General features: G+C 39.2%; 1 protein-coding gene across 7 annotated transcripts in view; it reads right to left on the bottom strand.

Annotated features, from left to right (window-relative positions):
- COL19A1 (collagen type XIX alpha 1 chain) overlaps positions 1-18,504 on the bottom strand; it is a 358,502-nt gene that overhangs the window by 149,518 nt on the left and 190,480 nt on the right. For 6 of the 7 annotated variants that reach the window (XR_009762166.1, XM_061623076.1, XM_061623078.1 and 3 more), the window contains 4 exons: positions 15,143-15,196; positions 7,088-7,141; positions 5,080-5,115; positions 85-138 (listed from right to left, as the gene is read on the bottom strand). Coding sequence is in view for 6 of the 7 variants with exons in the window: in XM_061623076.1 (XP_061479060.1) it covers positions 85-138; positions 5,080-5,115; positions 7,088-7,141; positions 15,143-15,196 (198 nt within the window). In the remaining variant the exon portion in view is untranslated. The remainder of the gene's footprint in view (positions 1-84; positions 139-5,079; positions 5,116-7,087; positions 7,142-15,142; positions 15,197-18,504) is intronic. The other variant, XM_061623077.1, reaches the window with a different exon arrangement.

Here is an 18,504-nt window from a genome sequence, read left to right as displayed (position 1 = left end):
CTTCTGCAGTCCCTACACCATTACAAAGCTCAGCAAACAAAAGCTGGCTTTTCACTCGCTGAAGTTGCTGATGAATTTACTCACCCTCTGGCCTTCTTTCCCAGGTGGGCCTTGAGGACCTTCTATTCCTGGCACACCCTGTAAATATAAATAGTTAAGAAATAGTTGCTACTATTAGTTACTACATAGCTGCAAGCTAAAATTAAATGACATATTTAAAATGTAATAATTTATCTGTAATATATTCAGAGACATAAAGAATTAGGTAAAGTCAGGACACATTTTAAGCATTCTGTATAATAAAACAAGATATATTCTACCAAATCTAACAAACAGAAGTTCCACTTTTCATTGTCACAAGCCATTTTTAGTATACAAATATAACTAGGGGCCATTGGATACACCAGAGCTTCCTCTCTGGTGTCAGAGACAGTGTTCTAACATCAGAGAGGAAGATCCAGTATTGTGCTAATGTTCTACCAGCAGGGAGATTTTAATGCTGAGAAATATATTAAATTGTGATCCACACTTGCACTCTGAAGTGGTACTGTTCACCTCACGTCAGCTCTGTTTCCTTATTCATCTGCATGTGTAGATCAAGCCACAGTCAGACATCTCAAATGATCAAAATGGAGTTCTGTGTTTTCTCATAGATTATGTGACAGGGTTGTGGTGATATTGAAAGAAACTGCAAGGAAGGAAGTAGCTTACGTACTTGGGAAAATAGAGATTGCAGTTTTAACAGATAATTCTCATCTGTTTTACTCATCATTTTACTAAGCAAAACAACCCAACTTGAAGGAGGTGTATGGTATTTGAGATACTACTTTATCCTGAAGTGCATTAGCAATGGAAGGAAAGAGGAATTTATTATACATCATTTGACTAATGAAAAATGCATATATCATTTTCGTGTCAATTGCAGTATGCAGGGTTGTTGTTTTACAAAGCATAAATGTTCTCAGAGGCCAAAAAACCCTACATCATTTGAGCTTTCCTGCATATCCTCCTCTGTACAGAGGAGATAATAATAGCCTACAATGACAGCAACAAATTCTGATTCTCTGAACAGATTTACTTTGACAACATACTCCCAGTGCATGCAAATAAAATTAAACAAGATTAAAAAACCAAGAGCACTGTTCTGTTGAGAGGATTAAATATTATCTTGTGATCATCTCTATCCTGGAAGTGGCTATGAACTCAAATAATACTAAATAACAGAACTGATTTACAATTTAGTTCTCTGCTATTAACACACATTTTTTAAGGAAAGCAACAGTATACTTTTCTTTTCTAGACCTTATTTTATTAGTAAGTTTGTCTTTTCAAACATGTGCTGCTGTCAAGCTCCACTTGAACCTACAACTGAGACTATGCATAATGGTGAGCTGAAAAGCTGTCCTACAGCATATTTTCTTACCTTTTTAAACAAGAGGGATCAATATTTAACTGAGTTCCCCACCCCCACCCTGTCTTTAAGGTCTGATTTAAAATTTTCCTTTAGAGAACTATATACTTTTCTTTTAACTTGATTCTTAATACATTTATACAGAATTAAGTCCCACTGAGTACTCTGAAGCTCATGTCCAAATAGGTGTGATTAGGACCATGGCCCTCATTTGGGAGCCTCCCAAGTAAATCCCCCTATCCAGAGAGTTTTTTAAAAAGAGTAATATGAATACAGGATACATTCTATTACATCAGTGTGTCCTCTACAAACAATTGCCAGTCAGTTTGTACAAATGATTAATGGCTTAACGCCAGGGTTGGGAGCCTCAGGCCTGGGAGCCAAATACAGCTCTCCAAGCCTCTCTAAATGCTCCTCAAGACACTCACTAAGCCATGTCCTCTGTGGGCCACACTCCTCTTCCCATTCTGCACATACTCACTAACCCTGCTCTGCACCCCCCTCTGGTGCTTGTGCCTGGCTGGAATGTGTCCTTGAACTGTGAGAATGTGCCTTGCTTGCCTGGATGGAAAGATGTGGGTGAATGGAGAAGAAACATATGTTTAAATTGATTAGCCAGTCACTTAAATGATTATTTTATTGTTTTTAATGGTGTTTTAAGTTTTATAGTTGAACATCACCTTGATATTTTATGATATGGCAGCACAGAAATATCTTTATTGATAAATAATATCTGCAGCATTAGAGCTTTATAAATTTGGTACGTCACTTGTTTACTGAATTTGTGTGTGAAAGTGACTACAAAACATGTCTGGGCCTGAATGACCAGCTTCCTCACTCTGTTTGCTTTGCTCTGAACATGTTATCTGATGCTTCATTTGACTAGGCCCCAAGGAGTATGGAGCCAGCATTCCAAGTATCTGTTTAGTAAGCAAATCTTAGGTGCTTCTGCTTATGACTGACTTAACCCTTGGCTTCTGTGTAAACATTTGGTGCCATCTGGATGAGTATTTTATAACTCCCCAAAGGGATAGGCCCACAGGAACGTGGAGACGGACACTCATTTTCCTGGGGAACTAAAAGCTATAGATCAAATGTCAAGAGGAATAGTTTTCATATACTTTACAAGAGAGATCACTGTTCCACCTTCCTTCACCTGTCACTCTTGTGACATGACATGCACAGGCTTAAGCTCTCGATGCCAAAAAGGAGAGTTGCTTAGACAACTGTGTCATTTCAAAGAAAAGTCCCTGACTTCTTTCACCCTGTTCAGCACCTTGACAAACCTATGAAGATAATGCTGCCATCCCTGATGTTCAATCCCTGGATGGGCCTAGTGATACACATTAAAGATATCATACTCTAAAAGAATAGATGTGCTGCCCTGAGTCAATTAGGCTGCAATCCTATGTACACTTGACTCAGTGGGACTATGTCTGACTAGACATGTATAGAACTGTGCGGTTACATTGTTTTTAACATTGGGAAAATAGTTTAACTCATAAAACCCCCTCATGTTTAAAGTTAACACTTTACAAAATAAAACATATAAGAAATGATTAATTATTCATTACCCTACATGATGTAATTAACCCAATTCTAAATGCCTTTTCTTGGAAGTAAATTCCGTTGAATCTTTTCCAGGACTGTCCCCACCCCAAAATAATTAGCAGTCCCAATCCACATTTTTCCTTAAATATATAGTGGGCCTGATTCAGAAATCCTGGCTGCTTTATTTGCCAATCATGCTACAAACCCTGGTAGTGCACTGATAATGCCAGCAGAGGTAGAAACCCAGATAGGACTGGGGTGTTAGATGGTACATTCTGTGCAGGATACATGCTGCTTTTGTAGCACACTTTTGGATGCTCAATACTCATTACAAAGTAATAGTACTAAGCTACCTGTACATTAACATTTTCTGTGACTATTAAGTGATGGGTGAACTGAACTCATTCAAATTGGCAATCACAAGTGACATTGGAAACAATATTTTTTTTCTGCTTAGAGTTCTGAATGTATTTGTAATTGCCAACTCCACATCAGTATACGGATGACACCCAGCTATATCTCTTAATTTCCATCACCTGATCCAATTGACACAGTATAAGTTCTAAACCAGTGTTTTGGGGCAATTTTGAATTGGATGTGGGTGTGGATGAAGACACTGAAGCTTAATTAGAGATGCCAAGAAAAATCCATTCATGAGCATCCCTAACAGACTCCTTGCAAATAGCTTCAAACTGAGAAGGGGCTCCTTGAGTCCCTACTCCTGATGTCCCCTTCCCCTGTACCCAAAGGACCCAATGATTCACATGTGGTAGCAGCAGAGGTGGCAGATGCTCCAGATTCCTGGCAGAGTACCTATTTCCCCATGGAACTAAGATTATACACCCCAGCTTTCCTGGTAGGAAAACGGATGCTGTTTGCATCAGTCTCTGCTGCGGAGAAGGTGCTACAATGAATCAACCTTTTCTTTCATACAATGTCCCTAGCAGCCTTACAAGGACATTGTAAGAAAAACAAGATGGCTGTCTCCATAGGTACATGGAGGCAGCTATCTTTTTCTCTGCACAATTTCCCAGAAAGGGACTACATGTTATAATGTACCATCACTTTCTGAGATCATTTTAAAACAATTTTTAACATTTTTTAACCACATGCCACAGAGGAGGTATTAGCTGCTCTACAAAGTTGTAAAATGTTGAAGAAAGAGGCAACTTCAGACCACCTTGTAAGTGGTGCACCAAAGACATGCACCAATCGCTTTGTTGATTATGCGGTTTAATCCACAGATCTATATTGCGATACACACACGGGTCCAGGTTAGGAATATGCAAGAATTCCACCCAATTCAGGTTTGGTACTGAATTTTCCATTAATTTATTTATTCTCTAACATTCTGGCTCAGATATTTATATGGCAATTTTCCATGGCGATTTTTGAAAATAATTTTTTTTAAAAAAATCCACCTCTAAAACATCAATACTAAGAAAAATAATTTTATCAATACCTCTTTTCAATTATCAATATTTCCTTTCAAAATATTTATATTTCCTTTGAAATTATAAATACTAATATCACTTTTTTGTGTGGGGAAAAATGGATCAGTAAAAGCAGCGACTGGTAGACAAATAATGAACTCAAATCAATACTGGCCTGTTAGGTTGATAAAATGTTTTTGAAATGGGTAGGTTTCCTCCAAAAGGCAGAGCAAACCAGAAACTTCCCCATCACTAACCACAACCTTTCAGCTGTTCTACTGAAGTCATCGCCAGATATCCTAAGCTGATGAACAAAATAGCACAATCTGTCCATATGCAGAAATTTGTTAAACATGCTTGCACGGCCTTGTTTCACACAACGAGAAGACACAAAAGGCTGCTGCTCTTTTTTAAAGAGAGATGAGTGGGAAAATGCAGTGTGTGCAACTAAACATATCCAACTTTCCTTATACTGTTTTCAGGATTAATAAAGTAACAATTTGCAACTGTTACAAGTCATTGAGTGCATATTTTGTTTCAGGCAAATAAGTGATCAGTTCATTTAGCTATCGAATTAATTATCTACTAACAACTGTAGCATTAGGCAGTCCAAAATAAAAATTAAAAAATAAAAATCAACATGCATGAGAGCATCCTTTGTTTCTTGTTAACTATTGTACTTACACTAAAGGCAGTTGGTCCTGGAGGTCCCATATCTCCCTATAAAATTAGGAAGAAACCAACAGTCAATAATCTTCTCATTTTAAAAGCTTAATTCAATTACATTTTTAAACATTTGGCTGTTCTTCCAACTTATATGGTTCTCCCCATTTTTTGAGGCAGGTTAGGATAGGAGATGGTAATTGACCCAAGGTCATCCAGTAAACCTCATAGCTTAATGAAGTTTTGAACTAGGTCTTCCCTGTCCTAGTCCAACAGTCTATAATCATTACCACCTACCGGCTCTTTTGTTTTGTTTTTCAAGCAGTGTCTGGTGAGAGGAGTCTATACAGTATACACTGAAAAAATATGTTCTGAAAAGTGTTGCTAACATTGCAAAAAAAAAAAGGGAATTGGTTTCACAAGGGTTCCATGTGGGAACAAAACCAGAATGCCCCAGTATTACAGTCACATCCACACCGTACGTTTAAAGCACTCATGTACTATTTTAACAGCCATGGCTTCCCCAAAAGAAGTCTGAAGTTTGTTAAGGGTGCTGGGAACTGTAGTTCTGTGAGGGACCTTCTATCAACTCTCATCGCCATTAACAAAGTACAGTTCCCAGAATTCTATGATGGAAGCCATTACTTTTAAAGTGGTATAAGAGTGGATTAAATGCATATTGTGGATGACACCGCAGTTGGAATCAAGTTGCAATGCTATCATTGCAAATAAGCTGCAAACAACAATAACATCAAAAGAAAGTCTGCAAGCACCCAAGGTCCTTTCCAGATGTACCTTTTAAAAATGAGTTTTTACCCTTAGCGCTAAATTGTTGCTAGTGTTGATCCATACAAGTAGTGTAAACTACTTCCCAGATAATTAAGTGGGTATTCTTGGTGGTGGAGAACTGTTAATGCAAGGGGATAGCCTGTTTTTCCCCATGGTTTATTTGTTTAATATAACGAGAAGTGTGTATTTTAGCTCTGGAGAGGGGGGTATATAGCCCCCAAAGAGCAAAAAGAAAGGCTGAGGGGAGGGGGAGATCCATGCAATATGTATGTGTATATGTGTACGATACAGAAAGAGGGATAAGCACAAAATAATTAAACAAAGTATACATTCTTGTTGTGTAAAGATGAGGTAGATCTGCTTGGCTCATAGCAAGGAGAGGGCAGAAGGATTGCATTTTCCAAGGAGATACAAAGTGCAGTTTGACTAGTGGGAAAATGTGATATCTCATAATGGTTGTATTACCAGAGTTCATGTACACAAATGAGCAACCAAGACAAGTTTATTTATTTTTCAATAGTCTCTCAGTGATACAGAAATAATTGCATCAAATACCAGAAAAGTGCAATTATATGCATGTTACATTTATGAACTATGATTATTTTGAAGTTATATATTTATTTATTTCATAGAATCACAGAATAGTAGAGTTTGAAGGGGCCTATAAGGCCATCGAGTCCAACCCCCTGCTCAATGCAGGAATCCAAATCAAAGCTTTCCCGACAGATGGCTGTCCAGCTGCCTCTTGAATGCCTCCAGTGTCAGAGAGCCCACTACCTCTCTAGGTAATTTATATCCCACCTTTCCTCCAAGGAGCTCAAGGTGATGTACTCGGTTTTCCCTTCCTCATTTAATCCCCACCACAACCCTGTGAGGTAGATTAGGTTGTATGACAGTGACTGGCTCAAGGTTATGCAGAGCTTCATGGCTGAGTGGGTATTTGAATCCTGGCCTCCCAGGTCCTAGTCCAACACTTACCACTATACCACAATGGCTGTTTTTTGACTAATTTCCTCATTAAACAAGCCTTGTCTGGATATTCTGACAAATCATTAAGTCTAGCTATTTCTGTTTACATATGTATGTGTACTGCCTTCAAGTCGATTCCGACTTATGGCGACCCTATGAATAGGGTTTTCGTGAGGCTAAGAGGCAATGACTGGCCCAAAGTCACCCAGTGAGCTTCATGGCTATGTGGAGATTTGAACCTTGGTCTCCCAGGTGAGCCACACACAAATACCTTTTCTCCCTTTGCGCCAGCCATTCCATGATCGCCAGTATCACCTTTTAAACCCTATGGAAAGAGTGATAGGTATTTAATAAAGAAATGTACCATTAATTTGGCAGTACATTAATGTATAGACCAGAAAAATTAAGCTTTGGGTCTTTAAATTTGCAACCAGAGCAGTGAAGCATCAAAGAACTGTAGCAGGTTGTATGAATTGCTTGATATAAATTATGAAACACATATGGGAATTCTGCAACGCTGAAAGACTAACTCAGCCCCTTTCACTTTTGTAACGTTTTCTTTCTTTCTTTCATCATGAAGCTTATGGAAATCAAGGGGAGTCAGTGCACTCCCCACTGAATTTTCAGATCTTTAGAGAAGTGATGAAGTTTCATGAAGTATTCAGAATTTGGGAGAGATTCAAAAGCATTTATGCTTAACAAGGATAGTATTCTCATACTAAAGGAAATCTTGAACTACAGGACAGATTTCTCACATTTGGGAAGCAGATACAGAGATAAGGGTTATAATGCAATTTACACACTAAAAGATGTGAGGTATGATAAGATTTAGTAATTAACATTTATATGCCACTTTTCCATAGAAATATGCTCAAAGCAGCTCATAAGAATAAAAATCAATGCAAAGCAATACATCATTACAGTAACAATCAAATACTAAATTATTTCAAAACATAAAGTACCATTTCAACCAATAACTCAGTTTGATTATATGAACATTACAATATTTTAAAGCTATCATAAAACAAACTATCAATCATTAAAATATTTAAATTAATGACAAATATAATAAACATCCTAATGCAATTGCATATCAACAATATTATTAGCAGTAGTAGTAACATTTGTGGTAAATTAATTTATACTATACATAGTAAACTATGGGTCACAGGAATCTATTCCTGGCTAGTCTGATAGATTATAAATTTTAGAAGAAGAAAAATATAAATAAATTCAATAAATGAATATAACATGACAGTCATATCACCTTTGGTGAGTGAGACTGATATAGTAAAAAAGAAAAGAAAAAGCTGTACACATTATTCTATAGGAGCATCAGAATCTATGGCCCCAAGTCTTCCCTCCCCCAGCTTCAAGCTTTCCTAATACTATTGCTTGGTTTTCAGTAACAGGAAAGCAAAAGGAATTTGGCACTAAAATGATAAGCAACATCTGTGCTCTGCTGGGCACAGAAACATTAAATCAGCAAGTGTTCAAAATACTCATATTTGTGCAATTTCACTTCCTGCAAAAATTACATTAATACACCATCTGGAAGGAACACCACTTAGAGCTATATGAGCATTTAAGTATCCATTTTGGATTAAATGGTGGATACTGTCAATACTTCTGATTTAGCTTTGATGTGGGCTTTATTATGCTTGCCAGCAATAGAAGAGTTAAGTCTGTAGTAGTATTTGATTTATCAAAAGGCAACAGACCAAGCATAGGAAAAAGGAAGTGGGATGAAGTCTTATCTGTGGCTTATTAATGTCAATGCATGAAATGGTATAAATGCAAATAAGAATCTGATTTCTGAACGTCTGATTAAGGTATCTGAATTGCTGTGGACTGAAAGTGGAACTGGTTAGGTAATAACTTTAGAAAGTGGGTGGAATACTATCTTTCACCAAAGAAATCACTTCTGTGACTGTATTTATAGAACAGATAGAACTGAGAAAAAGACACATACAATTCTTAACATGACCACAGCATGTGGGGAAAAACATGGTATTGTGTAACAATTCTCCAAACTCAATAAATCCATAAACCTCACTCACTCATAACTAGTATGTATGCACATAGCATGTTGCTATCAGAACTTTATTTCAAAACTTGCTTAATTGCTTAATTTGCAAAATGAATTAAGTTGAATCAGGCCAACACTTGTTCGCCCTTACTAGACTGTAGTTGTTTGCTCTCATTAATCTTGCCAAAGAGAATGGGAAACAAGGATCTGGTAGAAAGGTTCTGGCTCTGTTGAAGAAGCCTCATGAACTTGACTCCTGGCAGAGTTGCCATTAGCAGTAGTTGCTCACAATAAAGCAGAAGGACTTCTATCAGGTTAGACGGTGTTTCATGGCCTGCTATGATAGATCTTTCTGACACCTGTTGGAACATTCCACCACTCAACATTGACACATCATCTTCAACCCACCCTCCCACACACAAGCTCAGGATCCCATGTGGTTAGGGTCTCTTGATGACAAACCTGCAGAGATGTAAAAACTTTAGCCATTTGGAGTTCAGCAGATGCTGAGCTCAGTCTGAGGTTCTGGAAGTGGCACTGAGGAACATAGCCTATCCTGAAATTTGTGTTTCGTGTGGCACAGCAGGATACAATGCTGTTCATTCCCCCTCAAGTACATAGCAAGCACAATGCCAAGGTCAAACCATCAATAGTAGCATCAGTCTGCCAGCAGCAGGAACTGATGAGTGTTGTGGCTAAGAGGGCAGGACACTGCCATTGCTCTATGGTAGTTCTTTGCTGGCAGCAGTACATGTCAGGGTGCCATTTGAACAATCTCATTGCTGATGTGTGAATCAGTCATCAATTCAAGAACTCTAGCACTTTGCGTTCAGCCTAAAATCTAGAATCGTATCTCATTTGGGCCTGCACATGCATACTTCCAAATGTGAGATTGCGCAAAGTCCTGAAAGGAAGTGTAGGTTGTTATGCTACATTTTATGTTTAAGTTCAGAGTAAAACAAACATGTAGTGCACCAACTGAGAATGGAGCACACACATAAAAATAGCATTCCCCTCACCTTTAAAATTCCTTTTGAAGTATGGGCATAATCCTTTCCTGGTCACTGCTCTCCTGTATTCTAAATAGTCATGTATTTAACCATGGCTATCTTTACTCATGTGCACCCTTCTCAAATGATGCACCGGGACATTTTTGTGCCCAAGCACAAAAAGACAGCATGAAGCTGTTTTCAAACACCATCTCTGAAAAGGGTGCAAACAGAACAGGACTTAAAACTGAGTGATTCACTGGCTTTCCTTACAAGAATGCACATAAAAAATATGGTTGCACTGTTAAGTCTGAAATGTCAACTAGAGCAAAGACAGCTGGAATTTCAAAGGGGGAAGGAATCGTGTCAGTTAACACCACCCTGTGACCTGTTTTTAAAATTAGATTTGTTGTTAACCCCACCTAAAGTTAGTTTCCTGACTATAAGCTGATCTTAGAAAGTCACCGCACAAGATTCAAGACAATATATATCCATATTCTCTATGTACAGTACTTTAAAATGAAAATGAAAAAAATAACATAGTCTTATAAATTCTTATATGCTTTTTCAGTATAGTACTGATTTTAGTACTTTCTAGTATCATTGCATTGTGAAGATTTGTTTTGTTAAAATGTGAAAAGCTACATTTTATTTTGACAATTATAATATAATAAAAAAGTTTTTAAAAAAGAAAAATTAGAAAAAGGGGAGCGGAGAAGAAAGGCACTACACAAGGAGATAGACAGCATGGAGTGACATCCTATTTTCCTTTTATCACTCCATAAATGGTTGCTGTTCCTCTTGCATTCTTTCAAAACCTCTTCATTATTATACAGGAGTAATAACCAAACAGCATTATTAAAACAATGGTGAAAAGGAAGAGAAATGCTCATTTTGGAAAGAAAATGGAGAAAAGCCCAACCAATACAGTAAGGAATTCTAAGAAAAATGTGTCTGTTTTAGTAGCAAGGGAATGACTTTCGTAGTCTGCTCTTCCATCCCTCATCCCTCAAACAGGTTACAATCAAACAAGCCCAATACAAATGTAAACAATTCAATATAAACCACAGGGGAAAAGAAATAAAATGGTAATGTCTCAAGAGCTCATTTCTCTTTTCAGCTTGCACGATCAACTCCCAAAAGCTCAAAAGAGCTTGCAATGTAGAACAGATACAGTTTCACTAGGTTTAGGCCTGGTGAGACATCATTTAATATAATACAAGTGCCACCAACAAAAAAACTTATTTCTAGTGGGAGCAGAGAGTCTCATCTCAGAGAGCAGTGTCACCCAGGGCAATGACTTTCCAGAGTTGTTCTCAGTCCAAGGGCTAAATGTGGAGCAACCTTGTTGTTTCAATTGGGGTTCAGTTTATTAGAAATTGCTTGTTGTGCATTGGTGCAATTGGATTCAAGAAAATATTCAGCCACATATTAGCAACCTTGTAAAATATTAAATTGTTATTATTTCCATCTCTTTCTTTCTCTGTGTCCCTCTTTTCTTCATGTATATGCACCTTGTTCTTTTATATTAATATATTAAGATTAATTCATTATTTTATACCGTAAACCCAGGCAATCTTTTTTTAATTGTTACCCTCCGCAGTGCAAATCTTTTTCTCCCCACACATTTATTTTTAATATTTATTGTGAACTTCATTGTATTAGCACTTTTTCACATTGTATCTTAAACATTGCATAGAAATAAAAGTTTGGAAAACGTTAACGAAGAGGAAAAAATTGCTAAGGTGCTAGCTGATATTTCTCAACACTAGCAATGGAAAAGGCGAATGACCCCACCCCACCCCCCACACACCAGAAGTAGCGAAAAATGTTATTAGAATTCTTTCTTCAGGCACACAATTCCACTTGTATGTTTTATAGGCCTTAAAGTGTATTCAGAGGCAGTTTAATAGGTTTTAACATTGCACATTTTCCCTCATTTCATGTAGGATCCAAGTATAATTTTTGGTGTGTATGTGTGTGTGAGAGAAAAAAGTATTATCAGAGTTCATTTCAGCACCAGTAGTTTCTACTTTTCACTGCTATCAGAATAGGTCATGCACACTTCCTTTCTCCCATGATACAAAATAATATTATTAATATCAAAGAGCGCTATAACTGGCCCCAGGGGATAATGCTTTGATTCAATCCTCAAAAGAACTCTCCTGTTTGCTAAATATGAAAACAGTTGTATTCAGGTATATACATTAAAACAGTTCTTTAAAAAGCTAGGAAAAGTAACATAAAAGTTAACTTTTTGGGATGAACTTTCACTGTCCCAGGCTTATGGCTCCAGAAAGAAGCAATTCTTTAATGTTAGATCAGTCAAAAAAATGTACAACAAGAAAGCATGGGCAGGAAAGGAAATAAAGTCAGTCAAAGCAAGAGTCTTTCCTTTCACATAAGGATCTTTGGTCAAACAGAAGAGGAGAGTGAGAGGTGATTATTGTCAATCCTTTCCCCTCCCCGGGCACCTCCTATTCTCCAAACTTTTGGAGCAGATTTTCAGATGCCATTGGGAGGAATTAGCAAAAAATCACTCCCCCAAACTGCCATTAGCAGAGGCTCCTATTGGATCAAAAGCCCCTCTTCCAATGGAAGGCACCACTGGATAAAACCCACTGAGATGAAACAAATGTGCTGGGCACAATATAAACTGGAACTATTAACAAAGCTTCTGTGTAACCATGTACCCACTTCTGACTGTTTGATCATATGCTCCAACCTCCACTTACATACAAAATGCAATAGCTGCCAGTGTGTTGGGGCAGAAGTGCAGCACAGCCCTCCCAACACTGGCCTCATTATAGCTTACCTGGATGGGGCTGGAGAAGGGAAACAGAGAGGTTGGAACTGCGCAAATGCACTGGTGGGAGTATTGGATTGGCTCCACTAGTGTGTCCATGCAGTTCCAACTTTACCATTGCCCTGCCCCACCCAAGCCCTGTTCAGGTAACCTGTAGCGACACCAGGGTCAGGAAGGTGGCTCCATGGGTCTGCCTCACTACACTAGCTACTGCTGACAGAAAGGATTTCAGGTTGCCAAGAAGGAACAGTGTACAACCAAGAGTGGCTGGGTAGAGAGGACCAACTACTCTGTTGCACCACTAGTAGAGGGCAACTTATTCTTGAACTTCCCTAGAGTAGAGTGTCAACTGGTACCGGTATTTGCATCTTCTCCTACATGAGGAGAGTCTGTATGCTACTTGATGGCCTCCATTACACTTCCTAGACTTGAAGTGGACTGATTTGCTTCTGAACTTAGTTTTGTTCTTATATAGTTTACTGCTATCGAGGTGAGGCAGTGAGAGAAGCAAGGATGGCAGGTGAGGAGGCAATGGAGGTGGGGGTGTGCAAGTGGGGGGTGGGTGAGCTGGCGGGGGAAGGGGCAGGCTAGTGGGTAACAGGGGCAGGTGAGTGAATGGGGGTGAATGAGCAGGCAGCAGGGTGCAGGCGAGTGAGGGGAGTGGGCGAGCAGGTGGAAGCAACAGTGCGGGAGTCAGGTAAGCAGTTGAGGTGGGGGGGGTGGCAACCACTGCCCAGGCAGACAGAAGGCTGATAAGCTGCCTAAATAGGGTGGCAGTGAGAGCCTGGGGGCTGTTTTGGGAGTTGCCTGGGGGTGCAGGGCCCTTTGGGGAGCAGTTTGGGGAGTTGCCTCTCTCTCTCTCTCTCTCTCTCTCTCTCTCTCTCTCTCTGTGTGTGTGTGTGTGTGTGTGTGTGTGTGTGTGTGTGTGTGTGTGTGTGTGAGAGAGAGAGAGAGAGAGAGAGAGAGAGAGAGAGAGAGAGGTATGTGTTTGGGGGTGCCTGATGTGTGTGTGGAGCCTGGGGGGTGATTTGGAATCCCTCAGTGTGTGCGTGTGTTTGGGAGTTCTTGGGTGTGCGTGTGTTTGGGAGTTCTTGGGTGTATGTGTGTTTGGGAGTCCCGGGGGGGTTGGGAGTCCATGTGCATGTATGTGTGTTTCAGAGTCCTTGGCTAGTGAGTGGAGTGATTGGGGGACTGGTGAGCAACATCATCATAGGAATGGGGGAGAAATTCAATTCAGTTCTCATTTCAAGGTGAATATATCAAATTTGCACTTTCCGAAACAATATGAGAACCTAAATACAGCCATCCTTTGAAATTCGCACATATTCAAATTTCGCAATGCAGTTTGCCAACCAAACAATGTTTACAAAAATGCATATGTTAGGGGAAAGAGTGCAAAAAAAATGAATATATGAGTAGAAATGACACACAAAAATGCATTATATGATGACAAATGGCTTGCAAAAATGTGTATATTAATCAAAACTGCCTACAAAAATATGTTTATAAGGAGAAATTTGCACTAAAATGCTGGAGAATTCTCAAGAGAATTTTTTTTAAAAAAAATCACAAATTGTTGCAGAAATTTGGAGCTGAATTTAAGACTGGAAAAAGGACAAACTGAGACAACCGAAGCTGACAGAACTTTCCATCATCATCATCATGGCAGCAGAAATAATCCAGATAAATCTGATTAAAATCTAAATGGGATAGTTTATCCAGACATCAAGAAAAATGGATAAAGAGAAGACAAATTCACACAGTCATGGATTGTTTTAAAAGTGCATATTGCTTTATATACATTTTTATTTTATTTTATTTATAAGCAGCAACAAGAACCCTCCTGATCTCATTCAAAGATGCTATAATCAGAAGGACCTCCGCATCTACTGCCCCAGAGGTGGTGGCAGAGAGAGAAAGCTTCTTAGTCTCTGAGCTTAATAACTTCACATAAAGCTAACAGAATCTATGTGAAGGACGAGTCTCCAGTAGTGCACATGAAAATATGCCTCACTAACCATGAAGCCTATAAAGTGGAGTTGGCTGTCCTCCAGATGTTGCTGGGCTATAACTCCCATCATCCCTGACCATTGTCCATGTTGGCTGATGGAAGTTGTAGTTCATAAGAACATAAGAAGAGTCCTGTTGGATCAGGCCAACAGCCCATGTAGTCCAGCATCTGAAGCCACAAGCAGGACCTAAGCACAAGAGCACTCTCTCCTCCAGCAGTTTCCAGCAACTGGTATTCAGAAATATACTGTCTCTACTTGTAGTGTCCAAAAACTTCTGTCGGTTCCCCATTCCTGCTATAAAGTATTGTGGATTTACTGGCAATTTCTCCAAATGCTTCTTTCAGTGGTTGATTTTAAAGTGTGTTACTGAAGAAACTGTGCTAGCATTAAGTTGCAGTTTCCACAACTAGCAATCCAACATACCTACGTTTTATAACACAAAGAGTAGCTATAACATAAATCAAAGAGAAGAGGTAACACATCAACTCACATCTTTTCCAGGTATGCCATCTGTTCCTTGCTCTCCTCTATCTCCTTTTTCACCCTAGGAAAAAACAAGCAATTCTTTTAATATCACCACATCACTTATCTAAATGGAGAACTATTACGGCTAATTCTAAAAGAATAATGGCCATTTTCAGTATAACCTGTAATTGCATAGACCAACTGTTGCATGTTTTATTTTGCACCAAGTACACTTTAACTCAGACACATACAGCAAACTGAAAATGTATAGCATCACAACTCAATAAATTCAACAAGGTTAGGTAATGCTCTCAACGTCAGCCATGGAATTCAGAACCAGGGAAGAAAAGACTCAGATAAAACTATACCGGAATTTTCTGGTTGCATTTTCATAGTTGTGGACAAAGAAAAATTCCAATGCAAAAGAAAAACAATTGGCATTAATGCTCCTTATTTTTCTATCATTTACTCACATCACCCCACAACTTTCAACCTGCATCTAACACAGTGGTCTCTAGTCCATGAAAGTTTGTGCCAGAATAAATTTGTTAGTCTTTAAGATGCCACAAAACTCTACATTATTGTTCATTAATGTGATTGCATCTGATATTATTGTATTTTATCTTTTTTTAATGTACGTCGCCTAGAGTGGCTAATTGCCAGATAGGCGACAAACAATGTTGTTGCTGTTGTTGTTGTTGTTGTTGCTGTTGTTGTTGTTGTTGCTGTTGCTGTTCCTAACAATATACTGGCTAAACTGCAATGCTCTCCATGTCATCAGAAGTATCCCAAATACAAAAGCTGGCAACATGATTAGTAGAATAGGCTTTACCCACATGATCAGTGTTCCAGCTGCAATTTTGCCATTCCCATTCAAACACAACACAATAATCAAACCACATAATGAATGTGAGGGGGAGGGGGATGAAAGAAAATAGCTTTATTGCTGCAGGTTTGCCATGCTGTGGCAATGACCACTTTAAAAAATCAAGGCAGATGTGGACATCAGGAATGAAGAGAGGGACGGCACTTCTTTCAAATATTGAGTTAAAATTAAGCAGAAACGGTTCCCTAAATGGTGGGGCATTGATGTGGGGATAGAGGAATGGCAGCAACTGAAAGTATCTTTTATTTGCAAAAGGCTGTTACATCACATTCTCTTCTGCCATTTAATATACCTGTTACCATTGTGTTCAGAAGACATTTTACCTTATTGTAATTTTATTTTCAATTTGTGCACAATTACATATTGAAATTTTCAGAGTTTTCTTTTATGGCCTGCAGCTCAGTGGCACAGCATTTGCTTTGCATGCAGGCTCGGTCCCTGGCATCTCCAGGTAGGACTGGGAAAGACTCCTGCCTGAAGCCCTGGAGAGCTGCTGCCAGTCAGTGTAGACAATACTAGGCTAGATGGACCAATGGTCTGCCTTAGTAGCAGGCAGCTTCCTATGTCCCTCTGGTCCTGACTTTTTACATTTCTGTCTTAGTGCCGAGAGTCAGGAATTATTATTTTTTGCATGATTTTGGTTAACACTGAGAGAGAACCAATGCTTTTTGCACAACCATCAAATTCAATGCAACAATTACCTGGGAGAAGAATCACATTTCTCCAGTACATCCTTCAATGTTGTCAATGGAGAAATTGCTTGCACCCTAATGTTACTGGAAAGCACTATTTGGAGTGGTGAAGCAGGAGGGGGGTTCAAATGCTTCCCCAAACACTCTTTTCTGCTAAACAGTGCCCTCTCACTTATCCTTCAAGCAGATTGTGGGTGTGTGCATTAAGGTAAACATGGTTTCATTGGAAAAGTGGCCAGCCGGTCCTGGATCTGGGAAATAAGAAGACAGCCTGTCCTGGATGGGGATTGCACAACCACTGAATGGCCAGGTGCATAGTCTCGGGATATTCCTAGATTCTACTTTGTCATTTGAGGCCCAAATGGCCTCAGTGGTACAGAACGACTTTTAACAGCTATGGTGAGTTCACCAGCTATAAGTGTTCCTGCACAGGGACAGCAATTCACTCTCCTTAGGGCTGCCCTTGAAAATGGTAGAGAGACTGCAGCTGCTGCAAAATGCAGTGGCCACAGTGTTGATGGGCCTTTCTGCATGGAACCATGGGACACTAGTCCTGAAAGATCTGCACTGGCTGCCAGTACATCACTGAGTCCTATTGAAGGTGCTAGTTCAGACATATAAAGCCCGAAACAGCTCAGGACCAAATTACCTAAAGGAGCGCCTCCTTCTGTACTGCCGTGTTTGGACCTTGCGATCAGCTGTGGAGGCCCTTCAGATAATATCATATTAGAATGAGACCAGAAGGGCTATGATCTGCCAGAGGGCCTTCTGAACAGTGGCACCTGGCTTTGGGACATCCTCTCCTATGAGATGCTCACAGTGACTTTATCCATCTTTTGGTGCCAGTTGAAGACTTTCATGCAAGGCCTGCCTGGGATAGATGTGGGAGACACTGGCAGCTTTATCTTCGAATTATGTTTCTTATTATATTGTGATTTAAATTGTTGTTACCCACCCTGGAGTCATTTATGAGGAAAGGACAGAAATTATATAAATAAATAAAATAAAGTGTTTATCTTACCCTTTCCCCTGTTTCTCTACTCCAAATTGCCCCTTTGCATTAAAGAAGCACTCTGTCAGCTTTTATTACACACATTTGTTTGTAAGACTAAGGTAGACTCTGAGGTTACCATCTTTAGTCTCAGTTCAGATGTACTCATCTTGGTCTAATAAACTATGGCTTCTTAGGCCAGAATAAGCAAGTTACCTGTGTGCTCCATCCTCACCTTATTCCCTCTGCCTTCTCTCATGTACTGTAAGGAAAAACTTCTGATGTTTGTTAACCCATAGTTTCCTGTTATATGTGAATTGGGAAAGTGAGTGTTAATATCAGATATTAAACCAGCTTCCCAATTTGGGTGTAACATTAAACTGTGGTTTAACAAACACCAAAAGTCTTTAACTGTGGTGTATGGGGGAAAGCAGGAGGACAGAAAGCATTCAGGTACATTGTTTGTTATGTCTGAACTGAGCATTAGAGTACAAGCAATCTCTCCATCAACAGTAGTAGAACAGCCAGTTTGAATCACCTCTGGCATGTTCTTAGGCCTTCGTTATTTTATAATGGGTTGACAAAAGTGGGGGTCTGCTCAGCTAAGCAAAAAATATATCCAAGAGAAAAATGCATTATCAATTGCCCTATTGTTGATTATTCCTGTTTTTCAATGTGGGCATTGCCATGTCCACATTGCCATTGCTTAATGAGAAGCCTCTAGCAATTACTGAGTTCAGTTTCTACTTAGCCATAAGTCTGAGGTAGCAATTTGACTTGCATATAGGTGATCGTTGGAATGCCACTGACACTCCAGC

This window comes from Rhineura floridana, chromosome 4 (genome assembly GCF_030035675.1).
Source record: "Rhineura floridana isolate rRhiFlo1 chromosome 4, rRhiFlo1.hap2, whole genome shotgun sequence".
Taxonomy (NCBI): domain Eukaryota; kingdom Metazoa; phylum Chordata; class Lepidosauria; order Squamata; family Rhineuridae; genus Rhineura; species Rhineura floridana.
Note: the sequence above shows the minus strand (reverse complement) of the source record. Positions and strands in the feature narration are given on the sequence as shown.